Source organism: Sinohyriopsis cumingii, chromosome 11 (assembly GCF_028554795.1).
Source record: "Sinohyriopsis cumingii isolate HCF-2022 chromosome 11, ASM2855479v2, whole genome shotgun sequence".
NCBI lineage: Eukaryota > Metazoa > Mollusca > Bivalvia > Unionida > Unionidae > Sinohyriopsis > Sinohyriopsis cumingii.
Window position 1 is genome coordinate 4,190,188 of NC_142971.1, and position 14,414 is coordinate 4,204,601.

Genomic DNA, 14,414 nt, shown 5'->3' on the forward strand with positions numbered 1-14,414 from the left:
CCACAGTATACATACTCTTTGATCCATAGCATATCTAAATCTGATGTTCCACATTATACATACTCTTTGATCCATAGCATATCTAAATCTGATGTTCCACATTATACACACTCTTTGATCCATAGCATATCTAAATCTGATGTTCCACATTATACATACTCTTTGATCCATAGCATATCTAAATCTGATGTTCCACATTATACATACTCTTTGATCTATAGCATATCTAAATCTGATGTTCCACAGTATACATACTCTTTGATCCATAGCATATCTAAATCTGATGTTCCACATTATACACACTCTTTGATCCATAGCATATCTAAATCTGATGTTCCACAGTATACATACTCTTTGATCCATAGCATATCTAAATCTGATGTTCCACATTATACATACTCTTTGATCCATAGCATATCTAAATCTGATGTTCCACAGTATACACACTCTTTGATTCATAGCATATCTACATCTGATTTTCCAAAGTATACACACTCTTTGATCCATATCATATCTAAATCTGATGTTCCACAGTATACATACTCTTTGATCCATAGCATATCTAAATCTGATGTTCCACAGTATACATACTCTTTGATCCATAGCATATCTAAATCTGATGTTCCACATTATACATACTCTTTGATCCATAGCATATCTAAATCTGATGTTTCACAGCATACATACTCTTTGATCCATAGCATATCTAAATCTGATGTTCCACAGTATACATACTCTTTGATCCATAGCATATCTAAATCTGATGTTCCACAGTATACACACTCTTTGATCCATAGCATATCTAAATCTGATGTTCCACAGTATACATACTCTTTGATCCATAGCATATCTAAATCTGATGTTCCACAGTATACATACTCTTTGATCCATAGCATATCTAAATCTGATGTTCCACAGTATACATACTCTTTGATCAATAGCATATCTAAATCTGATGTTCCACAGTATACATACTCTTTGATCAATAGCATATCAAAATTCTGCTGACATTAAATAAGCAGTCAGTTACTGAACTGAGGCATTTCAGTTGTTGTTAAATCTGATGTTGAATTGGGTGACTGACAATATGTAGCCCTAACTGAGGTACAACCATATCCTAAAGATAGCTTAAAAATGGGTGACACCAGTCTTAACTCTTAAATTTTCATCTTTCAGATAACTGAATATAAATATGGCTAAGCAGCTCCTTACACCAAGATTGAACAGGTCACAGTCTATACTGCACTTCCATGTGGTGTTGTATGCATCCTCCAAGTCAAAAAGACAGCTACTGCATGTTCTATCTTTTATGAAAGCTTCTGTATAATATTCTGACTAAATGATCAATTAAGCTTCTCTGGCATATGAATCTACACTGAAGATCTAGCAGTGGTTTGTTGGACTCAAGATGTTAAGAGTCTGTCATTTATCAAATCGTTTTGCAAATATAGATTGTATGTAAAGACCTATTTGATACCATTAGAAGTCTTGAAATGAAAACATGACGAGTTTAAGTGGCAGGAGGTAGTAGCCTACTGCCAAGCTCTGTAGCTTCAAGGTCATGTGTGAATGGGTGGTATTATAGAAAGGTAGGCAAATGTAGCTCTACAATGATACCAAAAAATCTGGAATTTCTAGTTGCACTACAAAATACAGAGGGAAAAACCTCATTTGTTGGACCCAATTTTGTTCTACCCAAAATTCACCCATGGTTGGAATCCGATTTTGTGTCTGGATTTTAGACTTTTTGGTCTCAGATCTAAGGCAAACCTGTATGAACTGCAAACACACAGATGAACATTTGCAAAAAGTAGCATAAGATGGATATTTGGAATAAAGAGTGGTCTCAATGCAAAAATAATGGGTCCGTTAAGCAAAACAAACAAACAATTTTTTTACCCTTCTGCTCATGCACAAGTCAAATAGCCAATGAAAAACAATGTTTCTAACACAACTAGGCAGTATGTTATTGGAAGATCACCTGGAAGTAGTTAGTATTTTAGGATTTATTCAGAAATAGCTTTCAAAATGGGTTTCCTACTCCAATTTCCGACGAAAACGACAAAAACCTCCAGGGGTTAATGTGTTAACTGATTGTCCCTTTTGCTTCAAAGTGTTTTCATTTGTTGTACAATATTTCAAGATAAATCCTTTATGCAATAGCTTCATCACGCAACTATTTTATATGTTTTACTATAACCAGATTAAATTATCTGAGGTACTCCTGTGAAGTCACTCTGGTTCCCTGACCAATTCCACTGAATCTAATTCGAAAACCTTGATCCGATAAAACCCAAATAAGCCAATAGCTGGATTTTACCTCAATGATCACATTTTCCGTTAGTACAATTGTAAGGGTCTGCAATATGAACATTCATTTTGGTTGAGTAGTGGTGACAAAATCTTTAATTAAAATGGCTACCAGGGTGACCATAATGCATGTCCTAAAGGGCACCATTTTCATTCAGGACCAACTGGACATTTGAATCAGTGTGTGTTTAAAGTTTAATGAAAATATTCCTAGTAGTTTAACAGTTGCTTGTTCTAACAGATGAGTGATGAACAATGGCTGACAAGACAAGCTCTTCTGGTCTGGCCAAAAAAGCTAAAAACAAACCTAAAAATCTAAAACAAGCTGAGAAACAGTAAATATCAAGCAGGTTTCAGTATTGTACACTAAATAAAGCAAAGTGGATCATTTTTCCATAAATCATTAAATAATTTCAACATGAAATATCTTTATGACTACACCACTTTGCTAATTGTGCAACAGTTTTATAAATCTAAGACATATTGTACATATCTAACCTGTACTCTGCTGTCTTTCTGGAACTCCCTCATCAACATACAAATGACCATATGGCTCCACTGTGATATTGGTGTACTCCAGGACCAGGTCATTGGAAAATATCTGTAAAGTTTGAAACGGAAATCAGATTACATATACTATCTGCCAAAATGATGTAATTCTCCTCTAAAAATTACAGAGATAATTGTTTTTATTAAGAGAAAGCATAAGGAAAAATACATGACTAATGATTGCAAATATGTCCTTGACTAGGTACAGCCCACCAGAAAATTATATTACAGCTGAAAGTGAAAAGACTCATTTTTATTCTCCCAAAGCTTCCTACATGTGGCTCAAAATAATTAATGCTTTCCCTAGCGAAAATGTGACTGAAATGTCCCTATTTCACCAAAATTATGGTATTTCACCACATTTTGGTGACATTTCAGAGATTATGTCAAAATTTCTGAAAATATCAGTCAGTACTTCACTGATATAAAAAAGAAGAACCTTTATTCTATTTTAATATAATTTTTTCTTTTTTTCTTGTCCATTTTGAATAATTTTCAGCAAAACTAATTTCTGATAGCTCCAATTGTTATGTTCATTTTGGAAGCATAACTTCTTTCTACATTTTGTTTCTTGTTGTTCTTCTATTTTTCATTTGATTTGAACTGGACATATCTGCCTTCAGACAAGATTTTTTTCATTTGAAAGCAATTTTTCCCAATATATACCTTTTTCTATCATCTCCGATTCAATTTTCAAATTGTATTCTCTTTGGTCTAATTCCGTAATGATCCTTATAATACTATTCATTCTGTATATTATTTTAAAAAATGTAAAGAGCTTTCTGATTGGTCAAAAGTTTGTACTTGCCTAATGAATATTCCCTTAATGGAAACTGATAGAAATGAGCATGCTTGCCAAACAAGTCATCTCAAATTATCAAAAGGCACAGACATAAAAGCTTTGAATAATGATTTGAAAAATGTGTAGAAATTAGAATGGCAAAGTCCATGGGAATGTAATTGGTCAGTTTGTAAGAAAACTGAATGCCATAGCTAACATTTTGCTATTTTTGCCATAAAGATTTGACCTACTATTAGCAACTAACATGTTAAATGAGAAGGAACTGGACCAGTATGCACTGGAAGTTATATAATTACAAATTAATTATCTTCTAGAATGAGGATGGATAACATATAGATCATTGGTGGGTAAGTTATGATATTGTTGCCAGATACCCATGTCTATCACAGATGGTCATGAGTTGTTGCCAGATACCCGTGTCTATCACAGATGGCCAAGAGTTGTTGCCAGATACCCATGTCTATCATAGATGATCATGAGTTGTTGCCAGACACCCATGTCTATCACAGATGGTCATGAGTTGTTGCCAGACACCCATGTCTATCATAGATGGTCATGAGATGTTACCAGTTACCCATGTCTATCATAGATGGTCATGAGTTGTTTTCATGGCCCACAAATAAAATCATTCATCAATATTGTCAATGATATTATTTATATTAGCAAAATACTCAATATTGTGAATGATATTATTCATATTAGCAAAATACTCAATATTGTGAATGATTTTATTTATATTAACAAAATACTCAATATTGTGAATGATATTATTTATATTAGCAAAATACTCAAGTTGTGTTAGAACTGAGCAAAATCAGTGTAATTGCATTATGATAATGTTTCTCATGGCTGCTTATGGACTGAGGGCTCATTCAAGCAATACGACATCATCACAGTTTGTACATTCAACTCCCATATCTCCAAAATGCTGTATAACTTGTGTACATTATTTCATATGAAACTTTTTGAAATGTCAGTGGAAAATTACTGAAATTTCAGTCAAATACTCTACAGTAAATCTAAAATTTCACTGGTATTTCATTGAAAGTTTTGGTACAAATTTTAGTGAAATCTCATCAAAATTTAAGTAAAAGTTTTGATCAAAATTTTAATGATATTTTCATGAGATCTCACCATAAATATCAGTGAAATCTCACTAAAAAGTTTAATCAAAATTTTCAGTGAAATTTCAATGCAATTTGTTTCATATCTTTGCTTGGTTATTAAATCAAACAATTCTTTTTCCTAAGGAGTATGTAATATTCCAAGTAGCTATCACAATACTAGCACAGGGGCCCTGAGTGGCCAAGTGGTCTAAAGCACTCTCCGTTATGGATCACTGCCATCTCACCTCTGTCTGCATGGGTTCAAGTCTAGGATTCAGCTAATATGGGTATGTGAAAAAGATTGCCAGTAGCTTCTCGTGGGTCGGTAGTTCTTCCTGGGGTCTTCTGGTTTCTTCCTCCACCATTAATACTGGCCGCCATGCATAGCCTATCGTGTGCTGAAAAATGGCGCTAAACCCTACACCAACAACAACAACAACAAAAAATAGTAGCATACCTATCAAACACAATGATAAAATAGTCCGTTTCTGTTCCAGACAAGCCTATGAAGTTTTATTTTAGAGTTATATTTTTACAGAGAAAGCAGATTTACCAGAAACCTGTATAAAAAAGCAAGCACTTGAAAATAACTTTCTTAAATTTAAATTTGACTTTCTGAATAACAATGGCTTCCAAATGTCTTAATTTAAGAGCAGACCAAATTTTGGAGTAAAATGTTTTTAATACTACTTTCTAGATCATAATATGTGGGAACACTAACTCATAAATCCAGCCATCAAAAGTAAAAATAAAATACATTAACCAAGTCTTTTGACTAGTAGTAATTATCCGAATACCAAGATTAAAGTCAGATTGGTACCAAATCATCAATTTGTCAACTAATAATGGAGTGGAAGTGCACGCTATTCCAGGGATTAAATCAGGTATTGAGGAAACATACTCTACTCTAAAAACTTGATTCTTCTTCAAACACATTACTCAATTATAGTATAATAGGAGAAAACTTAAGAGGTGTAGGGAGTCACAAACTCTTAGAGTTGGCCCCCATCTTCAGTCTCCTCAAGTATGCAAAGCAGAGGCAAGTCCTATTAAAAATGGCTTAGGGTTAGCACAGATCAATGAATGTCAAAATGGCTTAGGGTTAGCACAGATCAATGAATGTCAAGATCTTAAGGAAACAATAGTGCTCCTGCACATCATGAATAAGTTGAGAAACCCACATCAATAAGATGCTGTCAAGTGACCTGTAAAGATCATTTTAAAATAGGTCCCAAGAGGTTGAAGGTCCCTCAGAAACTAGAGAATGATATTTCAGTTCTGCATTCCATAGTTTAAATTATATCAGACAGGGAACATTATTAATTATGCTGGTGGTAACTATGTTAAACTCAATATGTGTAAGAAATTTATACGTTTTGGGGTAAAATATTTGTAGGCTGAATAGATGACCCATCAAATCCAGAACTAAAAAGTCTGAGCATAAATATCATCTCTTCCTTCTCTGAGTGGTTGCATTAGAGATCCCCATCTTCTTATCAGATGAGTACATTTCAGCTACCACTTCACAGTGTTTTGACCACATCATTTGGCAGAAGTGTCCAAAGAAGACAATGGTTTAACAGAAAAACTGAATTAACATGAGTGGGAGCATGTTCTTAGCAAGTAAACAAGAGGCCACCATGAAAGAAGAGAATTTGTAAACTTCATGTCAAGATGAATGAAGTACTGGGGAAGAATGAGTCCTTGGATTTCAAGTCTTGCCACCAAAGAATGATCACCATTTGTTTTTGAAGACATCATCCAGGAAATTCAATATCACAGTGTTTCTGAAGTTAGATGTAAGATTCTTACAAATGCTCACAGGGTGAGAGTCACACTGAAAGAAAGAGTCAAAAGAAAGAGTCCTAAACTAGTACATAATGTGCTTGAAAACAAACCTCAGAAATTTCTGGGAAGACCTGCATAAAAAAAAATGCAGATATGCACCTTGCAGGTCTAGGCTGACTTCAAAATTGCATTTCTCTTTGGGAACCAATGATGAGGTTCCCATTCTGAACTGGGGACCAATGATGAGGTTTCCATTCTGAACTAGGGACCAATGATGAGGTTTCCATTATGAACTAGGGACCAATGATGAGGTTTCCATTGAACTAGGAACCAATGATGAGGTTTCCATTCTGAACTAGGGACCAATGATGAGGTTTCCATTCTGAACTAGGGACCAATTATGAGGTTTCCATTCTGAACTAGGATACCAAAATGCATTGGTTGAGAAAGCTAAGGTCAATGATTGATCTGAGCTTGCCATTAGCTTTGGGTACTAAAAAGAGTCAAGCAGGAAATCCCAGTTAGTTTGAGTTTCTGATGATCTCTGCTACCATTTAGTGAAAAGTTTGTTTATCTCCTACTGAAGAATGTCTCCCATATATTGGTATACGAAAACATCTGTAGCAATGGGAACATCTACCCTTTATAGCAGAAGATGATCTGGAAGCCCTCCAAAACAGTCTCCAATACCTAAGGTCATCAGGGCAGATTATCTCTCAATAGTAAAAGCTCAAGTCTTCACACTATTAGAAAATGGTGCCATGAGCATAGCATTCTGTGGGGAGAGAAACTGGGTGTAGGTCAGTCCATCCCTCCCTGTTTTTTTTTCTCCATCATCTGCTCTGGGAAACTGTGGAGGGTTTTCCCCATGGGACATACCTTAGAGTCCCTTCTACTCCTTTGGTTCTTCTTGAGAAATGAAGGCTAGACTCAGAGTCACCAGGCCTGTGTGAGGTTTGCCTCTTTAGTGGCCTATTTCCTGACCACCCCATGGAATTGGAGACTGGAAGACAAATGCTGAAATCTGAAGTCTACCATGTGGTAATCTCTGACCAGCATGAACATATTTAAGAATGAAAGTTAACAGAAGCAACTATGGAAATGAAGCAAGTGTTGAGCATATGTACCATGTGTAAGGCTGGCTAACTGGCATGTCTGACAAGGAGAATTTCAACCATGGGATGTAGGTTATGCTCAGCTTGCTAAGAGATAGTTATGGAGACCTGGTCAAGCATGAAGCCAATAGCTACAACTTTGTGAACCAGTTGTTTAAGTGTGGCAGAAAGGTTTATTGAAGGAGATACTTAAGTTAGAGAGTTATCATTGTGAGAAGAAAGGTCTGTTAACACCTGGGTCATGAAATTGCATTTTGATGTAGTGCAAAATATCATTGAAAAGAACCTTGGTATTCTTGTTAAAGATCAAGAGATGCAGAATTCTACAAGTGGCCATTGATGAAGAAAGTCAAACCTGTGGAGGCAGAAGCCAGAAGACTTTTTCAATGGATGCACAAACAAACAAGTGGGTAAGACTTCCTCAATGTATGCACAGAAGGTCTTTCCTGGTCATCATCAGATCTAATAGAGAAGAAGGGGCTTGCAAACAAACAACTTCAAAGTCAAAGGTGTAGGGCAACAAAGAAGCCTCCTGCAATGGTAGCAATGACTTTACAGGGAAACTGGTAGTCAAGAATAATAAAAAAAACCTTAACCCCATCTACTCCAGGTAATGGTAATCTTCAACCACTGTATTTCCACATCATCAAAAGTCTGAAATGAGTACCATTTATCAAATATTGGGAAACTGCTATGACCAAGACGTGGTTTGTGAAGCACAAGGATCATTGAAAGAACTGTTCAGTCCATGTTGCCTTTAAAGTTATGGTACTGGATACTGTGGAAGATTTTATAACCATATCTGGTGCTGGTTGTGCTTTGTATTTATAACAATGCCAGGGTTACAAGTGGTGTGAAAAGTACCAGTCACTGTCCACACCTCCAGAACTCCATATGCTGGGAAGACAGATGACTGTACCCATAAGGTATCAAGATAATGCCAGGACTGGAGTGAATGAAGTGTAGAGCCAAGTGGTGTGAAAAGTACCAGTCACTGTCCACACCTCCAGAACTCCATATGCTGGGAAGACAGATGACTGTACCCATAAGGTATCAAGATAATGCCAGGACTGGAGTGAATGAAGTGTAGAGCCAGCTGATTAAGTGGCATGAAAAGGTGTCAGTCACTGTCTACCTGTCCAGAGCTGGATAAGCTGTCTTCTGGGTAAGCTAGGAAGTCAGATCACTGTACACACAAGTGATGGCACTGTTCATTATGATTCCAGGAACAGAGTGAATGAGGTGCAAGGCCAGCTTATGTCAGATCATAAGTCATGGTACCAACTATCAAGGGACAAACCACCATAACCAGTACCAGGGTATATGTGTGGTGATGGGCTGTGCAGGACAAATATATGTGGGACACCATACTGTGTTGCTAGTGATCTGCTTAGTGCTGGTATGAAAGTCCATTGCTGGTATTATCTGGCTGTGGCACTGTGGGTGAAAGCAGAGCTAGAACTGTGTGGCAGGCTTCTTCCAAATCATCAATATTCAATGCCTCAACTGAATATTGGACAAGAGAAACTTTGTCAACACAGCAGCATCAGCTGTAATGTGGATGCCATCCACATCCTTACAGGAGTGTTTCCAGATTCTTTTTCTAGCCCAGGTCAAGTGTTTGGCCTAACACATCTCACTTCAAACCAGTATGCACTTATATCAAAGATTGATCAAAACATCCTCATATTGCTAATATTGGGTGATTTTTAGTGATGCAATGATTAATCAAATACTGTAGTATCAGTAATTTTCATGGCTGACCAATATTTGTGGTTTTCTTAATGTCTTGAACCATGAATTTAAAAACTCAATGAAAAATCTGCCATGTAAGATCATGCCTTCCCACATCCAATTTCTTACTGTGTTTTGTTACTAAAGATTAACAAGGTTACTAGCATTTGATAAAATAGTGTCAATACTGTAACTGGTAATAAAATATTTGCTTTTACACATTTTCTTTTATTTTACCCTTTTGATACAAAAATCATATTAAAGCATTTTATATTGTTTCAATGCAATCATAATGATAAAGTAGCCCATAGCTGTAATTTCCACTCACTGCTTTACATCAATATTTGAGATAAATATGGAGAGAGAGAAACAAGAAAAAAAGCATAAGGTAATACTGAAAATAAACAAAAGAATAACTATAAATACCAGTACATGAACATTAAATTTAATACATATTCAAATCAAACTTTCATTCAAGTATATCTGTTGTTGAAAAATTTGAAACCTCTTGAAAGCATATTTCTTTCTATCCATGCATTTTTAATCAAAAAGAACAACAAGCCTATAAAATACTCAAACCAATGATGAAGGCTGTTCCATTTATGCATATGTGGTACACAGGGAAGGCAGTTTAAAAAAAAATATATGCCAGGGTTTACTGATTTTACAGAGTTCATATTAAAATGATAAGAAAATTCTAAATTGCATCTATGGGTAAGTACCCTACTTTAAAAGTGCCTTCCCTGGATACCTTGTATGTTTTACTGGAATAGCCCTGAAACACTAATGTCAATGAAACACTACTGTCAATGAAACACTATTGTCAATTAAACACTAATGTCAATGAAACACTAATGTCAATGAAACACTACTGTCAATGAAACACTATTGTCAATGAAACACTATTGTCAATTAAACACTAATGTCAATGAAACACAATCTATATACACTAATTACAGCAGACTTTTAAAGCTGTTGTTCCCTTCATTAAATAGCACCAGTGAAAGCAATTGACTCAATACAAGAATTTGTATTTGAAAATGGTATTCTGCACTGATCATTTGCAATTGGTCTGACTTTAAATGAAATATACCATATCCTGTTCATTCTTAACTTTGAAGATTTAATAATGACTTGCAGAATACCATTTCCAAAACAAATACTTTTGAAAAATCATTTGCTTCCCACAATGTGATATGCAAGCATAACAATATAACATCGACTAGTGGACCTTCATATGACTACTGACCTCTGGTACATAATAACATGAAAATGCAACACATAATAGTAGTCACCTACCTCTGCTTACGCTGAAATATGCAAGAATAAATATATGACACTAAATAGTGGTCCTTAAAATGACAACCTACCTCTGCTCCACTGCGCACTGTTAAAGTTGTACCAACAAGTGTAGTCTGTGCTTCCATGTCTGTCAACACATGAACTGAGGCAAAGCTTTTAATATCCAAATGATCAATCACATTTCTGGTGGGTTCATGATGGTCGATAGTAAGTGAGCAGTTGGCATTAATGGTAACATTTTCCATTGATGAAAAGGAACCTATCAACAGAACATATAAACATAATAATACTAAATAATATTTCCAATTTTGTGACTTATCACAATGAAATGACAGCCTAAATATTTTACTGATAGAACAACAGAAAGGAACAAAAGCAAATCAGCATCAAAACTTAGAGAGGGACAGCTTGGCAGCTTGGGTCAATGTGTTTCCTAATGCATCAATCACAGGAATCCTGTCAGTAAGGGACACTGACTGCTGCAAGAAATATTGCAAAATATAGTCAAGCAGCATTAAACTGATAAGTTCAAAGACTCCTCCATCAATGTTTCAACAGAATGCAATGATTCCCAAAAGAGGAACAACAGTGCAAAATGATAGCCCTCTAGTGGCATCAAAATCAAGGAGAAAACCCAAATCTATGGATAAAGTGGCTGTGCTATTACCTACAATGAGTTTGCCATGTGACTGTGAATTTTCACGAGGGTCAGTACAACAGAAGATGCAACATCTGCACAACAATGGTGATGCCCAGATGAAAATCTAATAGAACGACAAGCAGCACACAATCAAGTGATGTAGGTCCATCAGCTTGAATTACTGACAAATTTGTCAGCTACAGTAACAATTATAAAGTCACAAGTTGAGAAACTTGGCAAAAAACCACAGTTGATAAGGTGAGGATTTGATGGATCAGCATGGAAACATGCATGGATGGAAAAAGTTCAGCTTATTGAGGAAAGTGATCTTCTATCCACTAGTGAGGTCACTGAGAAAGATGTCAATGAATTCGAGCACTGCCATCAAAACTTGTTAAGATTATGACCACATTTACCTTCAGAAACTGAAGGAAATTACATATTTAAAGACCTCAGAGTTATATGAAGTAAACAAGTGTTGTGGGCAGCCCATTCAGGAGAGCTTGCCAAAGTTGTGAATGCAGGATTCAGGGCCCAAATATCTCAAGATAAATTTAAGGACTTGAGTAAAAAACATTTAAGGCCTTAAATTTGCCAAAATTCAGAAGTGCCTAAAGTAAAACCTGACATTTGGACAAAATGAACAAACCTACAAAAAAATGGATGCCAAGCTCCCAAAGTTTCAAGGAACTGTTGTTAAAGCTAGTGTTCCCCTTCTCAGGCTCATGGATGAATTACTACATAATAAGTTAGACTTAGTTTTATAGATGTTCTCCCATTTCAGCCTAGTGAACTGCTCTTCAGAAGATAGTGGACAACAGCACAGAAGTGGTTCTCATAGCACCATTGTAGACAATGCAGCCATGGTTTAATTGCCTGTTGCAACTAATTGCTCAGCAATAGTACATTTTTCCAGATTGCAGCCTGTTGACTTTACCTCAGGATCCACTCAAGGAATATCCACTGGTAAAAACTTGGCTAGCTGTGTTTCGCTTATCAGGATATCCTTGTTGTGCAAAGGCATATCAGGACAAGATGCCAGTGTCATACTTGATTTAAGGAGAGAATCTATGAGGAAAGATTATTAGACATATATCCAGCAATGGTTGCACCTTTCAGCTGGGAAACACACTGATCCCCTTGATCCAGCTGTCCTAGATTCTGTCCTAGATTTCTTAACAGAGCTTGACTCAGGTTTAGCTTACAGTTCCTTCAACACTGCCAGATCCACTTTATCTAATTTAGTAAAACTGAGTAGCAATGTAGACCTAGGTAATGATGTGTTTATAACAAGAATTTTTAGAGGAGTTTTTCTACACTGACCAATTTTGCCAAGATATGGCATAACCTGGGATGTGAGCACTGTGCTTAAGCATATGGAAACATTATTTCCCTTGGGGAACATTTCTTTGAAACAAGTGACTCAGAAACTAGTGATGTTGTTGGCCTTAGTGGTCAGCAATGCCAAACTTTGCATGTCATAAATGCTGACGATATTGCTATTTTTTCTGACAGTTGTTGTCAGAATAAGGAACCTTTTGAAGCAAAGTAAACCTAATCAGCATCTATCTCAAATGACTTTTTCTGCTTATCATGATAAGACTTTGTAAAGCTGGAACTTTACAAGAGTACATCAGTAGAACTTCTTCCTCTAGAGAAATGAGAAAAAGTTATTGATAAGTAAACAACCTACTTTTAGAGCAATTGCTAAAAGTACCATCTAGCTATTGCTAGATGGATTAGGACTATTATGAAGAAGGCAGGATGTGATACATCCATTTTTGGGGCTCACAGCACTAGAGCTGCATCAAGTACTGCTACAGCTCAGATGAAACTGTTTTTGCATACTATTATTAAGACTGTAGGATGGAGTAATGATTGCACTTTCTGCAAGTTCTATCATAAACCTGTATCGGATAGCTTCGATTTCAGCAGTGCTGTGCTTTGGAAGTCCAAGCTATGAAAAATTTCGATTATATCTCAGATGCTTATATATGTTCTTCATAGTTTTCTCTAGTATTCCAAATGTACATTTTACTTTACTTTTTCTTAAGTGTTGTGTTTGGATGCAAACACTGAAATCTCATGGGATCCCAAAGCACTTACTGGGGAAATAAAATTTCACAATTAAACAAGACTTACCAGAGTCACAGTTTGATTGAGATTTTATGAACCTGTAAGTGCCTGAGGGATCACATGTCCACCCATATGCAAATTAATTATCTTCATGCATATCCCACCCTACTGTTGTTATCTGAGGCATCCAAGCTGATCTTGCTCCAAAGACTGACTCATCACGTGACCAATTCCATCTCATGTGATCCCTCAGGCACTTACAGGTTCATAAAATCCCAATCAAACTGCGACTTTGGTAAGTCTTGTTTAATTGTGAAATTCTCCTCCTGGATTCACAGACATTGGATGTCAAAGCTCCCTGGGCCTAAATAAAGCAACTGGAAATCCAGCTAAACAACTTATTCTGGCAGATAGGTTGCCTGAGATGAGCCAAGCATGAGGGTGGAGAATGTATGGGCTGTTGTGATACAGGGAACCCTTGTGTTGTGAGGTAAAACCTGGTCTAGAAGATCACAGAACCTTCATCACTAGGATGACAGTGGGACTATAAGAATGATATGAACAGTGGAAGTTTGGGCTTTTTGTAGAAATTGTAGCTGATGGAATGGTGGGAAGACATACATGAATAGATGATCCTGGTGGAAGCTGAATGCATCTGCTGCCAATGCCATTTTTGCAGGACTAAAGAGACATAAAAGGGAAATCTATTGCTGAGTCTGGTCACAAACAGGTCCACCAGAGACTATCCATATTGTGAGAAAACAAACTTAAAGAGCAGTGAAGAGTCCATTCAGTGAGAACTGTTTTGCCTGACTTGGATAGACTGTCTGCTAAAACATACTGGAATCTGGCAAACTCAGAGGGTAATGTTCTCTGAGGTGGCCTGGTGAAGGAGGCTCCAGACCCCAGTGCAAAAAGAAGGGGCATATGTGTCTCCTTGATGTTGGAGACATGCTATGATGGACGGAGGAGACGACGACAAATCAACCCCT

The 14,414-nt window shown here is 36.4% G+C and overlaps 1 protein-coding gene across 1 annotated transcript in view; it reads right to left on the reverse strand.

Annotated features, from left to right (window-relative positions):
- LOC149787541 (uncharacterized) overlaps positions 1–14,414 on the reverse strand; it is a 591,304-nt gene that overhangs the window by 412,068 nt on the left and 164,822 nt on the right. The window contains exons 42-43 of the mRNA XM_089975575.1: positions 10,775–10,965; positions 2,809–2,911 (exon numbers count right to left, since the gene is read on the reverse strand). Of these exons, the coding sequence (XP_089831701.1) occupies positions 2,809–2,911; positions 10,775–10,965 (294 nt within the window). The remainder of the gene's footprint in view (positions 1–2,808; positions 2,912–10,774; positions 10,966–14,414) is intronic.